The following is a 21,049-nucleotide window of genomic DNA, read 5'->3' as shown; positions in this document are numbered from 1 at the left end:
TTAAAATTTAAAATTCAAATTTCATATTTTTATCATATTTCAATTTCAATAGATATGAATTTTGATATCTGGTTAACATTTTTTTGTGTAATATATTGAGTCTAAAAAAATAATTCGATACAGATAAATTTTTACTATGTGTAAAGTTTGGAAAAATAATTATACTATAAAGTCTATTATACATAATTTGATTATAAAAAGTTATATTTATTAAAAAGTTGTACTTGTTAGTTGTTCCTTTGGTTTTGACTTATGATATCATATACACTAGTTTTTGTTGTCTTTTAAATTTTCTAATAAAGTTTTAAAGTTACGAATTCAAAGTATGAATTACGGTGTTTGTTAGAGAGCATTTATTTAGTGACGGAGTTAGAAATTTTACGAAAAATTCTTTTTGCAACTAGTGAGAGTCGAACACACGAATACTTTAAGTTTGTGTGTCTTTACTCTTCCAAGACGCCTATATTAACAAGCCTACATTATATAGTTATGTCAAGGATGTCCAAAATATATTATTTAACCACTTTATTTGTTCTTTTACTTATACATAAGATATAATTTTTTGACGAAACGTGTCCAATTGAATACCCTGACATAAAAATGGCTACGCCACTGCATTCATCCTTCAAATATCGATTTATGAAACTTATTGATATAAATTTAATTGCATTTAATATAAATTTATAAAATTTATTAATATAAATTTAAATTTAATTGCGATTCAATATGAACTATCGTAACTGATAAAAAATTTCAGAGAGGTAACTCTTGGAATTTCCAACAGTCAAGCAATACCCAATTCCAATCATATTAATTTAGTTAGCTCCAGGATTTAAGCCAGATGCAATTCTTTTATTTTATGCATATTTATTTGTTTGTTTAATATTTATTTAGTTCCTCTTTTGCAGAAATCCACATGGGGGTCACCAATTACTCCTATAATTTACTATTGATACTTCTTTTTTAGCAATTTTTTTTTTAAAAATAATTTTGTATTTGAAAGTAATATTTTTTATACTCTTCTTACTATTTTTGGCAAAAAAAAATATTTATAAATTATTTTGAATATTAATTAAAAATCACTATCTAATGACGAGTTCGGCTATATATAGTATATATTCTAAGAAGGTTCGAAAATATATTTATATATCATTCACTTGAATATTTACTTATTATCAAAACGAGTTGTTTATAAATAGTATAAAAAGGATCGAATTTAAATTAGTCTATTTTTCAATTCATAAAGATCAAGATCAAATGAATGTTATTATTTTTTGACAAGTGAAGATATATTGTTAACCTCTCAATGATCAATAATGATGCGAGACAAAAATATTTAGTTTGAATTTTATTAATAATAATAAAAAAAGATTCCTGATTATTCAAATATCAATCGCGCTTTATCTATATTCTTCATTAAAAAATTAAAATTGAATTTACCATTCTACTATAATTAATTAGAAAACTTAAAATTAAGCTTACACTGAATATCTCAATTTTAAATTTTTAACCTTTTTTTTTTCATCATACATTTTTTCTTTAGAATTATTTGATATCTTTTAAAGCGTAAATAAAATTATAAAAAGCTGGGCTAAGCCAATTTTACGTGTAGGTAACATTTTTTCTTGAAAGAAAATTTAGGTAGAATAATAGTGCGTAATATCACTTCTAGTTAACTTTTTTTTTTCTCTTTATAGAAAATAAAATATATTTAAAAAACTTCAATTCTATTTTACACACTATTTTGTTACTTCAAGAACATAGATTTTCTTTTTCAAGAAAGATATAAATAAGATTTTTTCTCCGTATATGTTAGTGATAATTTTAGGCTTAATTACTTAAAGAATATCATATAAAATACAAATGATATTCGAGTCATTTATATCTTTTTATTTATGTATTACGATTATTTTTTTATACGTTCAAATTATTTTAGCCTTATCTTCCTCATTTTATCTTTCAACGTCACTTTCACTAGATTTTATATAATCCCACTCTCAATTTCATTCCTCTTGGTGTAATAAGTACTAAACATGTTAGTACTATTATTCGCTCTTGATCTAAATTCATATGACTTTAAAATACGTCACTATGATATAATATCTGTTTTATACCCTGTATTTCTCATGTTCTTATCCTAAGTTTGTTTCGGTGTTATGTACACCTCCTCTTTTATAGTTTCAATATCCTTACAGCTCTACTATATGAGATTTGCATAATTCTAAGATACTGGGGACTTTTCCTCTTCGATCGATACGATATGTCATATGTATATTAATCATAACCTTCACTTTGACCTAACTTGAAATCTTTAAATTTAGGATAAATAATTAGACTTTAAACATATAAATATAAAATGAAAATAGAACTTCACGAAATACCAATAGTTGTTAAATTTTTTTCAAAAATTTATACTAATAATATAAAAATTAAAATTTATACCACTAATACAATATAAATAATGAAGTGTATTAAGATACTTTTAATCTATGCTCTAATAAAATAAAAGAAATATACCATGAAATTTAATGGGCAGATTTTGAAAACCAGAAGAAACAAAAAAGACACGTATGGAATTTAGTTAATATCATTACTCAATTTGTAGTTACTAAAAATAATATATCATAATTATAGTGCGAAGGATAATTTTTAATATATTTAAAAATATTCGTGAATGTGATAATTCCATTTATTTTAAATTAAAAAAATTATTTCATTTTCAAAATATGTAGGGGTAATATATTATTTTTTAAACCCAATAAAATCACCGCAATACTCAACCAGTGAGTATTTTAATATTCTATTATACCAGTTTCTAATTCATGAACTCTCTAACCCAGACAGTTTATAATTTAATTTAATTGAAATAAATATCGATTATACAAATAAATATTTAATTGAAATAAATAATTATTTAAATATCTGAATATTATTTAAAGGTATACTTTCTACGCATGTTTTTAATCTAAAGCTAAACAATATAAAAAAACATTATAGTGTTTTTTAGTTGTATTTTTGACATTATAATATTAAAATAAGAAATTTTTTTAAAATTTTTTTTAGATTGAAGCATAATTAGTATTATTATTAAATCACTGAGCTGTAACAACCTAATCCACAGGTTCCCCTGCACTCGTCACATGCCCAGCCGAAATTAAAACCAATAGAAACTCATCAATTATATAAAATTGTATTACTAATTATTTATACTCTTAAAAGTATTTAAATACTTAGAAATTTAAAATAATGATATATATATATATATATCGTTATGTGGACGATTTAGTTAGTTTGAAGGGTAATTTTTCTGAACTGAGTTAACTATATAATACTTTCTCTGTTCTAATTTATATGACACCTTTTATGTTTTGAGAGTCAAACAGTTTAAGTTTGATCGGAAATTTGTGCATAAAATTTTAAATTTTTGTAAAAATGAAATTTATATATTTGTAAATTACGTAAAAAATATTATGAGTCACAATAATTGATAATTCAAAATGTTTATAAGATTTATAAAAAATTTACGATTAAAGATAAATTTATTTAACTCTTAAAATTCGAAAGGTGATATATGAAATGAGACGGAGATAGTTATTATCTACTACGATTTGCATCACTCGTATGATTGTTAGACTATTGCACAAAATGCTTATCACAAAATATTCACCTAAAGATAGAGACGATAAGTAAGTTGATAGGTTGATTGCGACGACGTGTTATCCTGAATTTTTACTATTAAATAAAAGTAATTTAACAAATAAAATAAAATATTTACTTATTTTTTAAATTTTATTAGATCAAATAATATCACGTAAATTATTTAAAAATATATATTATTTTAAGTAATAATTATAAGATATAGTTGCTTCAATCACAAAATTGGATGAGTCTTACAACCTATTAACGCTCTATTGGGTTCCTTTTTGCCACCATTTTTTAATTCTGTTAACAGAACCCTCGTCTTTACTGCTCTCTAACCTACGCCAGGGTGAACAGTGCGCACTCACCGTCACTTTATCCACGTGTCGATTGCATGTCGCCGTTAACTCTGACGTGTTCATTTTTATAATATGGCGCGCATTGTACCCTTCAGCGCACATTAGCTTCTCTACTCTTTTAATTTATTTATTTTCCAATTTCCCACCCAATTTATAGTTCTTTTTTACTCTACGCTTAAAATATATCATCCCCTTAACTTCTGTTTCGTTTTTTTTTTTCTCTCTGCAGAAGCCGAAAAATCTATTTGCTTAAAAGCTATTTGTCTGCTTCTGCTCTGTTGCAAATTGATAACTTCAAGGGAAAAGAGCATTCATATCGTTTTTTTTTGATTACTTATAAGTTTTCTGTTGATTTATATGAAAATGGTGATATCTGCTATATGAAATTTATTTCCAACTAGTTAGCAGAAAGCAGAATAAGTGGATTGGTTCGGTTTGGTTTCATATATTCAGGGATAACATAGTTGAGCTGTTGAAACGTGATCAGGTTGAGTAGAATGTGTTTTGATTGATATTGTTGGTGATCGGATTTTTTTTCCGGCGGTTGTACGGTGGATCGGAGTTTGGGTTTGATAAAGGTGAAAGTAGTTGAGGAAGCGTGCGGGCGGGTGGGAACTTTTTTTTTTTTTTGGTTGGGTGAGATTTTTGTTCACGTGAGGGTGTGAAAAAATGCCGCATAGAACGACTTACTTTTTTCCAAGGCAATTTCCTGATCGTGGGTTGGATGCATCTGCAAAGTTTGTTAATGATCACGAGAAGGAGAAGGAGAAGAAGATCAGTGACGTTGAAGATCGAAAATCTTCTTCGAAAGAGAGAGATGTTGTCGCGTCGAAACAGCTCATAAGTGATGTGAAAGAGACTGATAACAATAATGATGATGCTACGTTTTCGTACGGGAACCGTGATAAGATTCACGGGAAGCAGTTGGCTGCTTTTGTGAACTGGCTGACTGAGAAAAATAAGAAAGGGAAATCGATACGGAATCACGTGAAGATCAAATTGGATGATGGAGATACAGAGGATGAACATGAACTTTTGCTACCTGTTCCACCTGAAGCTGTACCGATACATGAATTGCAGGTTGATTGCCACGTGGCACCGCTAGAGCAGAAACAGCAGGGGACATTTGATCGGAAAGCTTCATTGCAGAGGTTATCGAGTAGTGGAAGCAATTACAGTTGTGTGGGGAAGCAATTTGAGAGACAAACTTCATTGCAAAGGCTGTCGAGTTGGGGAAGTACTAGTTATGCGGGGAGTTTGTTTTCAGGAACAACGGTGGATGGGAACTGGCCGAGTACGGGAGTTAAAGACACGCAGACGTCGACGACAAGGGAAGTGGAGGAGGAAGTGGTGGGGCAGGATGCGGAGGAGAGAGTTGATAACGAAGATACATTGATACAGAAGTCGAAGGAGAGCTATTACTTGCAGCTGACGCTCGCTAAAAAGCTTGTAGAGCAAGCAATGCTTGCTTCTGGAGAGCCTATTCTTCTGCAGGAGTGCAAAAATATCAAGGGCCTTGGTGGATCTTCTGATGCTCAAACTGTATCTTATCGTTTATGGGTATATATACCTCTTTCTTTTCCTCCCTCTTCCTCTCTCTTTCGCACACACTCTATAGTGCTGCGGGGAAATGCATGTCTTTTTTCCTTCCAAAATTGGGAGTAGCGGAAATGGAGAAGGGGATTATATGGTGGTAATCGAACCCTCACCGATTAGATAAATATTCAGGTAGCCAATAGCCAATCAATTGAGCTACTTATATTTCACCGGAAGAACATGTCTGGTAGTTATTCTTATGGGGAGAATAATTCTGTTTCCTATTAGTTTAGCTGTAAGTATTTATCATTTATTCCTGTGGGTTCTTAATTATTTGACGGTGAAGTTTGCGAAAAAAATTTCAGGTGAGTGGTTCGTTGTCTTATGCTGATAAGATTTCTGATGGGTTTTACAACATATTAGGAATGAATCCATATTTGTGGGTTATGTGTAATGCCACAGAGGATGGTAAACAAATACCATCTCTAATGGCATTAAAAGGGATTGAACCCAGTGAGACATCAATGGAGGTTGTTCTTATTGATAGGCGTGGGGATTCAATGCTCAGGGAATTAGAAGATAAAGCTCAAGAAATTTACTTTGCTGCTGAGAATACATTAGTCTTGGCAGAAAACCTTGGCAAGCTTGTCGCTGTCTATATGGGGTGGGTTTATTGATTTTCTTTCGAAGTATGCTCTTTTGGACTTCATATTCTTGTGTGTGATATTGGTTTCCTTGAAATTTAAGGGGCTCTTTTCCGGTGGAACAAGGTGATCTTCATCAGCGGTGGCAAGCTGTTAGCAAGAGATTACAAGATCTGCAGAAGTGCATTGTGCTACCAATTGGCAGTTTCTCCTCAGGACTTTGCAGGCATAGAGCTATTCTGTTCAAGGTTAGTGAGAGACTTCTTTTTCATATGTTTGAACTTCGAAGCCTCAATCGTCTTTTTGACATTCTTTGCAATTAGATCCATGTAGAAATTGCTTCTCCTCCCCCTCTCCTGGTGCTTTTCATAAGTTCCACTTTAGCTGCACATTGACTGGTATAGTAGGAGAAAAATAAGTAAGTCTTCGATCCGAAACCTGAGAAGTAATTTGCTGCGAATCAGATGAAATATTTTCCTAATTAGGGTCAAATGAATTGTGCTAAGTGACTGGAAAGAAGCTAGTTATAGTGCAATATTGACTATGCCATACAAGAAGTGTTTCAAGTTTGTGAGTAGACAGTGATCAACTGCCCCTTTTTGATGAATTTGTCAGTGTGTTAGCTTCCTCAGTGCTGCAATCGGACTTGAGAAGTTATGTACTTGATTATGAACTCGGTATGGTGTTCGATAAAGGGGCATATTGATTGTCAGTTTTACCCAGGTTGTTTTCATAACTTTTGAGCGGCTTAACAAAAAAGTTTCTGCTTGACACTCACCATAGGCAATTAAAAGTTATTGCATAAAAAAATCACCCTTGAAAGTAGCTTGTGAAGAAATAATCATAATGGATCTTATCCAGTAATGAATGTGAAATTAAGGCTCACTTATTCTAGTTGAAATAATATCTTTTCCCCGTGTAATTGTTTAGTGGGTAGGCTGGCAGGGTGAGATAGAGTTCTGACTTGCTCTCTCATTTTACCATTCTTGTAATTAGTTGATTATTGAAAGGAAGGTTTTCGAAGACTGAATTTAACTGGTGATTTTATGATATACAGAAATTGGCAGATTACGTAGGTTTGCCTTGTAGGATAGCTCGAGGTTGCAAGTATTGTGTCGCAGATCACCGGTCTTCTTGTCTGGTAATAATTGAGGACGACAGAAGATTGTCAAGGTAAAACATCTTATCCACTATCTCTTCAATCAAAGTAGTTATCTCCTCTAAGGCTCTAACCATCAACAAGTATTTTCTCCTTAGCGGTTTTGGTTTATGTTTCAAATGTATCTCCAATATTTTAATCTGATATAATATTTGAGACCTCATTATTGGTTACTTCGTACTTGACATTTCTTTCAGACTTTAATTGTGATTTCATGAGTATTTAATAAGATTAAAGTAGTGGACCTTTGCTGCTTCGATTTTGCATTATAATCTTCAGGTATGACACATTTCTGAAAGGCCCAAGTCCAACGATCAGGAGATTTAATACATGTTTAAATACTGGCGATCTTGATGTTCATTTTTAGTTCATTATTATTGACTTGTGTGTTTATTTTATCAGAGAATTTGTGGTTGATCTTGTTGGGGATCCAGGAAACGTACATGGTCCAGATTCCTCTATCAATGGAGGTGTATTGTCTCGTGTGCCTTCACCACTTCAAGTATCTCATTTGACAGAGTTTCAACAACCTTATATGGATAGTGACATAAGTAATCAGTTACTGCATTCAAATGACACATTTGCTGCTCCAGAAAATGCTTTGCATACAGGTGTGCTATTATTTAATTGGTGCCTATTGATAGAAGAAAAGGGATGTCGCTGGTTGAACGTGAAGTTGTTTATATAACAGAAATGATAAGATGATTGGCCTTCTCATATGGATCACTATATATGTTTATCTCTATTACAAAGTAGTCTGATTGCAGCACAGGAATAAGCTCATGTGGAAGTTTTCTTCTGGACTTCATAGAAAGAGCTTGTTTTATGCATTTATTTAATTGTTAGAATCAGCAGTTGGGTAATTTTTGAAATTCAGAATCTTCATTGTCACTATTAGAGTGAATAAATTTGCAATTTCTTCTCTTGCAGACCCCCATGTTGAGAGTAAACATGTGAAGGGAATTGTTGTCAGTGATAAGCCAAAATTTCCAAATGATCCACTTTACCAACCTTATCAAGCTTTGGAAGCTAAGCCATGTGAAGTTCTTGTTGCGGCTGAAACAGCAGGAGATGAGAATTCTAGACCTAGAGAAGACAAAATTATTATCAGGCAGACTTACAAGAAGGAGGTTGTTCTGTCCAAAAATTCACCATTGCAATCTGGCAGACCGCCAAAATCTACTTTAATAGGCAAAATGGATGTAATGGAGCCTGGAGGTAGAACTGGGAACCGTGAGAAACATCCGACAACAACAAATCCAAGATATCTGCATCTTGAACCTTTTCTTGCAATGGACTGGCTTGAGATCTCATGGGATGAATTACATATAAAAGAGCGTGTAGGAGCTGGTGCGTGTTTGTCAATAAATATGAACTGGCTGTAAATTAATCCTCAGTTATTGAATCCTGTTTGACATCAGTGTATCTTGATGTACTACTCTTCTTTCATGCAGGTTCATTTGGAACAGTACATCGTGCTGAATGGAATGGATCGGTGAGTGTTATTTATTTTGTGTTGTCGCAATAGTAATCATGATGATAATTTAGAAGATTAGAAGATTCTGTTCAAACCTAAAAAATATAATAATCATTTTGCATGTTTGTACCTGTATTGACTGCATTACTTATCAAAGGTGTAGGGATGATGTTGTGTCAATTGTTGAGGCAATTATGTAAATCACATTGAAATAAGACATTTGTATAACTCCATCTCAATAGAATTGTAATGTTCAGATCATTGCTTGATGATGCTAGTGGTATCTCATTATTGACTAAACTTCGCCGTATGAGGTAGTCCAATTTGCTCTTACTTTGTGTTTCTAGATTAGACATTTCCTCTTAGCTTGAATGTATTACTAGGGGGAAAAAGGATTGGCAACACATGCATGAAGTTGAAGTTCCATATATTTTTAAAAGATGCTTTGTGGAAACTATTTTTAGTATCGGAAATAGTGTGTGCCTTCTTTTTTTTCCGGACTGATCGAGTATGGAACTAATAACTGCAGGATGTTGCAGTCAAGCTGCTTACTGTCCAGGATTTTCATGATGATCAGTTGAAGGAGTTTTTAAGGGAGGTGAGTGCATATAATTATTGGTGGAACTGTTGTATGCTAGCTACAATAAAAAGTTTTAGGTTTCTGATAAAGATAAGACTACTTTCTACAGCTGATCCTTCTCTGCTTTTTCTTGTTTCCCCTCTATGACGAGGGCAAGCACAAAAGGCATAACTACAGAAAGAAATAGTGCTTTTGCTTTTTGTTTAGTTTAATCTAATACACAGCATCTGACCAAACTATTGGGATTGAGATATAATCGTAGTTGTTGTAATTTAATTGGCATTTCGCAATCTAGTCTCAATTTGTTGTGAATTGCGTTTATATATATGCTTGTAATATTCTGAAATCTAGTTCATGGATTTGTAAAAAGATGGTTCCCTGTATTGAATAGAGTGATCCTGCATTCTTTCACCTTCTCCTTTGTTTCATTTTTATTTTCATTTTATTTACATTCTTGTATTGGTATCTATCATTGGATGGTAGCTCAGTATTCATGTTTCTGAAGGTTGCAATCATGAAACGCGTCCGTCATCCAAATGTGGTGTTGTTCATGGGGGCTGTTACCAAACGCCCTCATCTATCAATTGTGACTGAATATTTGCCCAGGTAACTTTTGTTTCAGTGGCTGCATAACATTCTTCCTTTCTAACTTCAAGTACTTGAGGGGCCTAAGTTTCTGTGCCTTGATGACGAGGATAGAGGAAGCCTCTACCGTCTGATACACAGACCAGCTGCTGGGGAGTTGTTGGACCAGAGGAGACGTATCCGTATGGCTCTGGATGTGGTTTGTGTCAATTTCACAATTTCTCAGTTTCATACTTTTGATGCTTTCACCTATAAAAGTTTCTGATTCGCTTAAAATACAGGCCAAGGGTATCAACTATCTTCATTGTCTGAGCCCACCCATTGTGCATTGGGATCTGAAATCTCCTAACTTGTTGGTTGATAAAAATTGGAACGTAAAGGTAAACTGTTGCCTACTTACCTTCGAGTCAAAAGTTGAATTTTGCAGTTTTGATATTCTGAAATGTTTCTTCCAGGTGTGTGATTTTGGTCTCTCAAGATTTAAAGCTAATACGTTCATATCATCAAAATCAGTTGCTGGAACTGTAAGTACCTCCTAACACAAACAAACTATCTTTAATATGCAAGAAAAAGTTGCATATGTATCTTGTGCCAAATAATAATGAGCAAGGAAATAGTTGCGCCGAGATGCTTGTCCTTCACCTTGCCGTAGACATTTAGAATGAGCAGCTAATTTGTGTGAACTCTTCACTTCTGGTGCTGCACGTGTGTCGGCATGACATGGGTGTGGTATCCATAATGATATGGTCAATGGATTTTGGGTACTTTCGACCAAAATCAACCGAGAATTCGAGACAGAGACAATCTTGGCATATGTTCTTTTATCTTTAAAAGATATTTGTGCTAAAAAAGCCCGTAATAAGAAGGTTCTCTAAAGATATTTACAGGCTTGATACCATTGAGTGTCCAATGAACTCAACAAGTCTATCATGGCCTCTATATCGTTTGCAATAGTCACACGTTACACCAAAAAACAGTAAAGAGATGCATCTGTACTTAATAATAATTACATATTTAAACTTGATCTCAAAAATCCGTGCATTCCTTTCCTTCTAGATAGTCGTCCATGATTTAAGAATTTTTTAATTACTATATCTTAGAAAATTGAATTATTTTTAGCTGAAACCGTGTACCTGTATCCTTTCTTGTATCCATACTCCTGAATCTTTAAATTTATTTCGTGGAGGATCAGATCTCTAGGTCTGTACCCAAATTGGTCACCTGCGTCCGAGTTTGAGCAACTAGAGAATTATGAGCTGCTTGGCTCCATTTACTGATCTTAGATGCTAAGTCTTTTAGCCATTAAGGTTACAAAAACATGCGAATTGAATACTGTAGGGCCTCTGATACAGGCAGTTATTGTTTTTTTGCCATGATAATTTCTAGATCACAATCATTTCTTTCTATCACATTTACATTTTAGCCAGGTTCTGATATGGAAAACCGCGTCTTATTATCTATTAGTAGAAGTTCTGATGTAGACAAAACACGTTCTTCTGTGAAAATCGGCTAGCAAAGTATATGAAGAGTATGCATATAGTTAAGAATTTTACAGAGCTTCTTGTCTCTTGGTTTCTTAAGTAGGTGCTATCTCTGATATTTCCTTTTGCATCGCCTTCTTTAATTTTCAGAATCCTCTTTTCCCCATTAATAGGAAATATTGCCCTAATTGCTTTCAATAGTCAGTGAAATGCAATTGCTCTAATGTTTGCGCCTGCTACTCGATAAACATATCTGTCATCGACAATGTACCTACTCCGATTGCAGTACAAAGACATCTTTTTTGAACTCTACATTTTGCAGGTTGTGCAATTTTTTGTACGTCTTTCAATAGGCCTGTAACTCTCTTGCTTTTTGTTTCAGCCTGAATGGATGGCCCCCGAATTTCTCCGTGGAGAACCCTCAAATGAGAAGTCTGATGTCTATAGCTTTGGTGTAATATTATGGGAGCTTGTCACCATGCAACAGCCTTGGAATGGACTGAGCCCTGCGCAGGTTTACTTCTTCCCTGCTGCACCCCACACCTCATATTTCTCCCGGACTTAAATATCAAAAAACACGATGTATTTGACGTGTTATTTGTGAGCTTTCAGGTAGTTGGTGCTGTAGCTTTCCAGAACAGGAGGCTCACTGTTCCACAGAACACTTCTCCAATGTTGGCGTCTCTAATGGAAGCCTGCTGGAATGAGTAAGTAGACATCCGCATCCTGTTTTTTTCCATCTCGATCTCTACTAGTCAACTTGTGTTGTCGATTATGTCAAAGAATTCTCTACCTCTTCTCTCTATTTTCGTCAGTTAATACTTCCACGTTTTCTCTCAGTGACCCGGTACAACGCCCATCCTTCGCTAGCATTGTGGATACATTAAAGAAACTACTCAAGTCTCCACTACAGTTGATTCAGATGGGAGGAACAATGAAGAGTTAAGATACTCTCTCCACTTATCTAGGAGAAGAATAAATTCATCATAGTTCGAAGATACATAGTTTACGTAACGCTGACGAAATCCGGTAAAACTTAGCCCAACAACTGCAAATATGTTGGCTCTCTTCAACTTTTTGAATGATAACAAGCCTCTGTTAGTTCCAGTTATAGATAAAGAGGCATTTCTAAAGCTGTTTAATTTCTTGCAAGAAACTACTCTAAAACTTTGTCAACAACAAATGTGAAATTATAATTATGTAGTAGTATTTGGAGAAGTATTTATTCCCTGTAGAAGTCTAAGATTATGTAGCATCCGGGGAAGTCTTTATTCTAATTGCAGCAATAATAATATAGAAAAGGTCAGTTATTTATGGTTTATCTATCTTAATATTCTTGTGGATTGTCCGTTGATACTTGTGAATATGCTACACAAGATGTTACTCCAATTTTTTCTCGTTTATTGGAAAAAGATATCAAAAAAATTTTGAAACTGAAATTGCATATTCAAATATAAACTCAAATTCACGAATCATGATATCAAGTTTATGTTTAAATGCTTACAAAATAATTTGAAGTACAACAATTTTTCGTGAATTGAGTAACTGGATATTAGTAATGAACTGGAGTAACTAACCCTCTGTTATTATACATTGTATCATAGCGTATGATATTATATTTTCAATGATTATTATATACTATTAGGATAATGCACAAGTACTTCCTCGATTTATTCTACTGAACTTATTTTATCAATCATTTTTATCCCTTTTCGGCTTACGTGACACTATCACGTGGATCCAGCGTTGGTTGATTTTTTTTTTCAAGCTAGTGCCACGTAAGCCAAAAAGGATAGAAAATTACTTATAAAATAAGTTCATGGGGTAATATGACCTTAATATAGTATAAGTGTGTCTCTTAAATTTTAGGTATAGATTTAGGGGTATTTGTGCATTATCCATAAATTTACCAACCCTGCATCCACATACACACACATTCATTAGTATCTCAAAATTACGCGATTTATGAACACGTCTAGCGAACACTATTTAGAGTCTCTTTGGTTAAACTTAACTTCTTCCTTTTTTCTTTTCAACTTTTTAAATTATTTAACTTAAATTAAGAATTTAGTTTTTTAATTTAAAAACTATTAAACTACTTAAAATATCTAAATAAATTAATTACAGAGGCTTTTAAATGTTCTGTTTCTGATAAATAGTTTACAAGTTAGCAATGAGATTTACAAGTGAAAATTGAGTAATCAAGAGTATTTTTGATAGAAGATGTTAGAAAATAATGCAGGTATTAAATTTGTATTATTATTTTTCTCTTTAGTATGTTTTTTCAATCTATGTATAACTTCTATAAGTATTAATCACACATTTTATTTGATATTATTCTATGTATAATTAATATAGGGAAAAGAGTTAGAAAAATATTTCAATTTTGATCGAAATTGCTATTACGATATCAAATTTTATGAAACACTTTTTACCCTCTGTACTATTTAATAATGGGTTTTAAAAGATATATATTTATCCACGTGAACATGTTACTATTTATAATTAGGAAATATAAATGATGTCAACATCGACACATATGTACTTTTAAAATACACTATTAAATAATCCAAAAGGTTAAAAGATTATTTTCAAATACAATAATTTCTATCGAAGTTCAAATATATTTCCATTAATATATAGAAAATCATCACGATATTAACAATTAGAAGGTTACAACAAGAGTCGTAGACTTGTGGTGCAATTATTGGAATATATATATATATATATATATATATATATTTAATGTTTTTAAAAATATCTCTCTTTATCTTTCTCAATTTATACGATATATTTTATATTTTGAAAGTTAAAATAATTTAAATTTGACTGAAAATTTACGCGTAAAATTTTATATTTTTTTGAAAAGAAATTTATATATTTATAAATTACATAAAAAGTACTACGAATAATAATAATTGATAATTCAAAAATATCTATAAAATTTACAAAAATTTTACGATAAAAATAAATTTATTTTACTCTTAAAATTTAAAGAAAACATATAAAATAAAAGAAAAATAGTATAATATTTTATTGACGCACATTAATAATAACCAAAAAAGTTTGGTGTAAACTTTTATACTTCGATGGACTGATAAACGCTAAAAGTTGAACACCAAATCGAAAAATTCTCAGAGAAACCCAGAAAACGAAAATCGCCATGGATTTTTTCTCCGATAATCACATGTGGCGTGATCTTCTTCTTCAAGCAGTCTTAATTCTCGTAACAATCTTCATGTTCCTTTTCATGTACAACGTTCCCCAGAAGTACTTCTCGAAGCTTCGTCTCCGGAACCGGGCCGATATGCAATCGAAGCGTCATTTTGTTCAAGGAGCTCAACTTCTTTCTCAAGCTAAATCAGCAGCAGCTAAGGATCGATCGAAGTCTACTTCTCTTGCTAAATCTGCTGAAGCTCAAGCCGATTTGGCTATAGCTTTAGACCCGAAAGATGCTGCAGCTCACATACTCAAGGCTTTAGCTCTTGATTTACAGGGGTTTAAGACGTCGGCTCTTGATTCCATTGACGTCGCGCTTTCGCCGCTAGCCGTGAAGTCGTTGTCGGAGCCGGAGAAAGCGGATGCCTTGTTTAAGCGGGCGCAGTTGAGACTGGCTGCGGAACAAGTTGACTCGGTGATTGAGGATTTGAGTCAGTCTGTTAGGTTGAAGGGCGATAATGTGAAGGCTTTTTGCTTGTTGGGCGATTGTTACGAGAAAAAAGGCTTGAAGGAAGAGGCACGAAAGGCTTATCAGGAAGCTCAAAAGGTTCAGCCAAATTTTGCGCCTGCTCGAGAAGCACTTGACCGTTTGAATTCCGAGTCTTGATCTCTAATTGTTTGTTTCATTTTGTTGTTTTGTTCACTACGTAGTTCAATATAAAGGCAGTTATTATTCACGCTAAAATTAAACATTTGGAGAATTTATAGTTATATCCTTATATTTATATTAACAATGATTAACTTCAGAGGTGATGATGCATCACAAAATCTTCAGCACAAAGCAATAACTTACATGATGAACCAACAAAATATTCAATCACAAGTGGGGTCTAGTGAGGATACTGATAGGATGTACGCACATCATACCCTTGAAACTTTGAAGAATATAAGATTTAGTTTAAAAATTTGAGCCTGTAGGCATATAGTTTTGGCATTCTTTTGTAAGATCATGATCAGTATTAGAGTTTTAGATAGTAGGATTGGTAATTGGACCAAAATGTGTGATATCTAGTAGCTAATGAATCTGGAAAAAAATGCTGGGAGATAACCGTTCGGATGTTCACCGGAGGTAAAATAACACTAGATGATTTCTTTTGATTTGCCTGCCCAAGTCTCAGTTAATAGGAAATGTTAGAAGTCATCATCAAGATTGTGCAAGGCGGCAGAATTTGTTGGACAAAGTCAAGCTTGACTTGGTATATCTTAAAATAAAAAGTCTAAATGAGAAGGTTAGTTTTCACACAAATTATGTCACATCATGGGATACAGCTAATGTTCATTTACTGATGAAGAGCCTGTGGTCTATGATCTTAAGGCAACTTAAAATTTCTAATTTGGTGTTGACTCATGACTGTGAGTGAGTATGTGAAAATTCTTGTAACAAAAGGCATTATCTAGTGACTCAGCAAATGACTCATTGCTGAATAGATATTTATCAGCAGTATGGCTGGGGTTTCGTGTCCTATCTTTTGGACATGTTGTATACTGATGTGCTTGAATTTCATAGGTTGCAGTGGTAAATTAGTAGAGGAGGAAAAGAGGGCACTTTTGGAGCTGAGGGACTCCCTTAACTATCCCAATGGATCTACGCTAATCAATGAATGGGTTGAAGAAAATTATTGTGCGTGGGCTGCTGTTTCTTGCATCAGGGATCTAAATAATGATGTACATGTTCTTGATATTATTCTTACCAGTAAAAGGGAACTTGGACTTGGAATATGGTATCCTGATGCAAACTTGTTGACTCGTTTCACGCATCTCCAGTCTCTTTATTTATCTGGCAACGCTATTGGCAACTGGATCATGCCAGAAGGTATTCTTTTCATCAAAATGTTCTTCCATTACCTGTATCCATGTTTATCAAACCTGCAAGTGCAACAACTTACCTCCCTCAGTATTTAGTAGTATAATCTGTACAAACTCTAACTGCTGTTAATATCTGTTAAACACAATTATTACTTTTCTTGAATCCTTAGAGCTTTAAGATTTGCTGCTTTTTTTGGAATGGATTCTGCACCGATGACCCTGATCTCCTTTCTTCATGTAGTTGCATGTTTTGGAGTATTACTTTTTAACAACTTATACTTGCAGCATTATGCAAATTGCGCAACCTGAAGGAATTGGATCTAAGTTTCAACCCTTTAAATGGCGATGCTCTGCCTCATTTTCAAGTATGTAGCCTCGCATCTCTGGAACAGCTGCACCTATCAGGGATTTATCCGAGTTTCCCTTTACCACTGCTCAGAGGTTTGTTTTCTCAGTTGTCGAATTTTCATCAGTCATAGTGGTCCATCAAAGTTTCTATCTTGGTTTTGATATTAGCTCGTTTTGCTGAATTGACGTAGCATTGTGCGGACTAAAGAATATGCGGAAACTAGATCTAAGCAACAACAATCTTACAGATGATAGCATGCCACATTGCCTGTTTGATGATCTTTCATACCTTGAAAGCCTAGACTTGTCTGGGAATAACCTTAAGAATTCCCATCACATTCTATCAGGTAAAGTTGGATTAATTTCTATTGTCACATACTTGATCTTGTGCATATTGTCATTACTATATTCATTTTCCTAACGTTAGAATATCGTTTACAATTTAGTATTTCCATGTATTAGTGATTTTCTCATTTAGCCGAGGGTTTAGCGGAAACAACCTTCTACCTCTGAGGTAGGTGGGGGTAAGGCTTGCATACACTCTACCCTCGTGTGATTACTCTGGATACTATGTTTTTCTCGTTGTAATGGTTTCCTCCAGCTTAAAAAACTGTGAATTGGTGGTGGACCCTCTCTTCTGCTCTACTCAACTACCATCTTCTCGGCCAAATGCTGTCGTCAAACCATTGGTATTGAATCTGCATGAAACACATAAAAACTGACTATAATTTTAAGTTAATGGTATGATTCTCATTATCTAAAAATAGCTTCTCTAAAATGAAACAAATGTCACCATGAAGGAAGCCATTAGATGAAGATTGCACAGAGGAACTATTTTCTTGATTTGTTTATTCCAACTGTGACCTTGCATCTGTAGATATCTGAAGAATTTTTTTTCGATAAAGAACATGGTCTGAATGAAGTTCTAGTCTGTAGCTTTTTCCAGTTTCCCCTAACAATCTTTGCACCCGTATAAGATAGCAGCATGAATTATTGATCCCCTGGAGTTGAGTTTTCAGGTTGTTTCTATGTACACGAAACTCATTTTCTACTCTGATTAATGAACTTGACAAAAAACAGCCCTTTTGTTGCTTCATATATTTCTTGCAGCTTTATGTACACTGCGGAATCTCAAAAGGTTGGATCTGAGCGATAACTTTCTTGATGATGGAAGCATACCGACCTGTCTCTTTGAAAAACTCTCAGTGCTTGAAAGTCTGGATATTTCACATAACAATATCAGGGGCTTTCCTGGTTTCTTTTCAGGTAATGCTGATGTTACGAAATTTCTTTCAATTCTTTGTAGCTATCAGTTCAATTTTGAACTTGAAGTCACTGAGAATGCATCTCCAATTAAAGTCTATATGCTATTCGTGAGACATGGTTCTCTTGATTCTATGATTATAACATGATGTCCTCGATAAGATATTCTGGAGCTTTCTTAGATTGAAAAATAGGTTTCCACTTGGTTTTCTCTTGATTCTCTGTTAGACTCTCTGAATCTGGTTACTTTGTAATTTATATGTGTTTTGTCTAGTAAAGTTGGGTTGCTGATTCCCTGTTTTTCAGATTGTAGATTGAACATTATGCAACTTTAATTTTACTGATCATGTTGCTAACTACTTGTTACTCTTTTCAGGAATCTGTAAACTTAGGAACCTGCAGGTGTTAAATCTTCAGGATAACCTTATACAAGGTGAACTTGATCCATGCCTTGGTGGAATGACTTCCTTGGTTTCTTTAGATCTTTCTTTCAATCATTTTGAGGGGACTATTTCTTCTTCCATATTCAGCAACCTGACTTTGCTCGAGACCCTTCGTCTTTCAGATAACAGGTTTGATGGACTTCTATTGTTTGCATCATTTGCAAACCTCTCCAATCTTGAAGACATTGATCTTACAAATAATGAGTTTGAAGTTGACGCTGAAACTCCATCTTGGATTCCATCTTTTCAACTTGTGTCCCTTGACCTACGAAATACTAGACTAAACCAGAACCATGGCCATGTAATTCCCACGTTCATCTCCAAACAACACAAGTTGAAGTCCCTGTCTTTGTCCTATAATGCCCTTCAAGGGAGCTTTCCGTCCTGGTTGTTGTATAATAATACACTTTTATGTTATCTTTGAGAAGCAACCGTTTGAATGGTGGAATTCCTGCGTCTTCTCAGATTCAAGCATCAAGTCTTCTGATGCTTGATGTATCAGATAATTGCTTGGCCAGTACACTTCCCACTAACGTGCTCGCATCATTTCCAGACTTATTCTATCTTAACCTGTCGAATAACGCCCTCGAAGGCACCCTTCCTTCATCTTTTGACAATCTGTTAAAGTTAGAGGTTCTAGACCTTTCTCACAACTTCCTACAGGGAAAACTTCCTCCAGCTTTAAGACAGAACCACACTTCATTGGCACATTTAGTTCTTTCAAACAACTACTTTCATGGGGAGGTTATGCCCCGATTTTCAAATATGTCAAATCTTGCATACTTGCTTCTTCAAAATGATGGATTTATTGGAGTCCTCCCTGCTTCTATGTTTAACCTTCCTGTTCTGAAGGTCATGGACATTAGTGGGAATAATTTATCGGGGAATGTTCCAGATTATTTTCCTCTCTTTCCACATCTAGCCATACTTATCTTGGCAAGAAACCAGTTTCATGGGATTATTCCAGTGTCTTTGTGCCAGATGCAAAAGCTTCATGTTTTGGACATGTCAGCAAATTTACTCTCTGGGGTTTTACCTTCTTGCCTCGGTAACATAACCGCGTGGACGAAAGAATCTCAAGTTCTACTCCCAGCCTTCATGTGGTTGTCTCCTTCATATGCTAACTACAGGGTCAAAGTTCCTTTAACAACCAAGGGGAATGAACTCTCTTATGAAGGCATTCCTCTTTTTCAAATGACTATACTTGATCTATCTATGAACCATTTCAATAGTGAAATTCCATCACAACTAGGACAACTAGCAGCTCTCCGTTCATTAAACCTCTCGCACAACGTCCTGTCTGGTCATATTCCGGAATCTTTCATGAACTTAAAGCAACTGGAGAGTTTGGATCTTTCTTCTAACCATCTCATTGGAAAAATCCCTCCTCAGATGACTCGACTTGATTCACTTTCAACTTTAAATTTGGCTTTCAACCGTCTGTCAGGAAGAATCCCATTTGAACATAAATTTGTCACCTTTGAAGCATCTAGTTATAGAGGTAACAAGGAACTCTGTGGACCGCCACTGGAAAATGATTGTGTGTTCTTGAGCCCTCCTCAGCAGCATGAAGAAGAAGAAAAAGAAGAAGAAGGCGAGAAGCAAGGAATTGGTGAGAGTGACTTCTTTTTCTTCTCATGCATAGCTGTTGCTTATGTTTTGGGATTTTGGAGTGTCATTGCTCCTCTTCTTCTTAGTAAGAACTGGCGCACGACATATTATGCTAAGGTTCATAGCTGCATTGAACTGTGCAAGGAGAAACTTCATCTGTCCTAATTCTCCATGAAACTTTTATGCTTCTTTTGATATTTTAAGAGTCGTTTGATGGGATGAATAAGAATAGTGTTTGATAATGCTAGTATTAGCTACGTTGACGCTATTTCTTATCCACTATTTAATATGTGGTATATTTCTACTTTCAACTTGCTTTGATGAAACATGTTGGATAGTTGCAGCTCTTGCAGTGTTTGGTGAAAGAGTTTAAAACAAGTTTGAGAAAATTCTTCAATTTATGAACTTTGGTTAAGAAATAAGACGAACAAAAATTTTGGTTTTCAGTTAATTCTAAATTTAGAGAATTGGAATTATTTCAAATTAGAAAGTTCTGCGGCTATTTTCAATTTCATAGAATTGAAATTTTATAGAACCATAGCTCAAAGGATCCAGTATAATTTTGTCTCTATGTTACTCCTATTAAATTGTGGAATGTCATGTTAAAAGCATTCATCATAATGTCCCTATAGGTAGCTCAATTTTCAATATTACTCGTCTTCAAATGGCTTTAAGTCATTGACACGCTTAAAATTATCCGCATAATTCACTTAGGCACTTAAATTCAAGCTTATATTTATTGAATATTTTTATCCCTTTAAATTTAAATCATTTAAATTTTAAGTGTCTGTGTCTATGATTAATTACCTATCAATAGTATAATAATTTTTATTTTATTTTTGTAGGACTCACCTTTTTTCAATATAATAAAATAAAATGTTGGCTCCATTTAAAGAAAC

The 21,049-nt window shown here is 33.8% G+C and overlaps 4 protein-coding genes across 4 annotated transcripts; all 4 read left to right on the top strand.

Moving 5' to 3' along the window:
* Positions 1-3,887: 3,887 nt before the first annotated feature.
* On the top strand, positions 3,888-12,774 carry LOC101247014 (serine/threonine-protein kinase CTR1). The gene is made up of 15 exons (XM_004238493.5): positions 3,888-5,558; positions 5,900-6,198; positions 6,282-6,426; positions 7,236-7,351; positions 7,740-7,948; positions 8,268-8,687; positions 8,792-8,832; positions 9,344-9,412; positions 9,900-10,000; positions 10,094-10,178; positions 10,261-10,359; positions 10,435-10,503; positions 11,843-11,974; positions 12,073-12,167; positions 12,301-12,774. Exons 1-15 carry the CDS (start codon positions 4,668-4,670, stop codon positions 12,404-12,406), a joined length of 2,877 nt encoding a protein of 958 aa, XP_004238541.1. The 5' UTR covers positions 3,888-4,667; the 3' UTR covers positions 12,407-12,774.
* Positions 12,775-14,623: 1,849 nt separating this feature from the next.
* LOC101259041 (uncharacterized) lies at positions 14,624-15,286 on the top strand. The gene has a single exon (XM_004237962.4). It carries the CDS (start codon positions 14,624-14,626, stop codon positions 15,284-15,286), a length of 663 nt encoding a protein of 220 aa, XP_004238010.1.
* Positions 15,287-15,893: 607 nt separating this feature from the next.
* On the top strand, positions 15,894-20,461 carry LOC101258554 (receptor-like protein 14). The gene is made up of 5 exons (XM_004237961.5): positions 15,894-16,492; positions 16,771-16,926; positions 17,025-17,180; positions 17,944-18,099; positions 18,473-20,461. Exons 1-5 carry the CDS (start codon positions 16,123-16,125, stop codon positions 18,961-18,963), a joined length of 1,329 nt encoding a protein of 442 aa, XP_004238009.3. The 5' UTR covers positions 15,894-16,122; the 3' UTR covers positions 18,964-20,461.
* LOC104644282 (receptor-like protein 56) lies at positions 19,026-20,315 on the top strand. The gene has a single exon (XM_010322215.2). The coding sequence runs from the start codon at positions 19,026-19,028 to the stop codon at positions 20,313-20,315; it is 1,290 nt and encodes a 429-aa protein (XP_010320517.2).
* Positions 20,462-21,049: the final 588 nt, after the last annotated feature.

Source organism: Solanum lycopersicum, chromosome 4 (genome assembly GCF_036512215.1).
Source record: "Solanum lycopersicum chromosome 4, SLM_r2.1".
Taxonomy (NCBI): Eukaryota; Viridiplantae; Streptophyta; class Magnoliopsida; order Solanales; family Solanaceae; genus Solanum; species Solanum lycopersicum.
The sequence above is the reverse complement of the archived record's forward strand: the minus strand, read 5'-3'. Positions and strand labels throughout refer to the sequence as shown.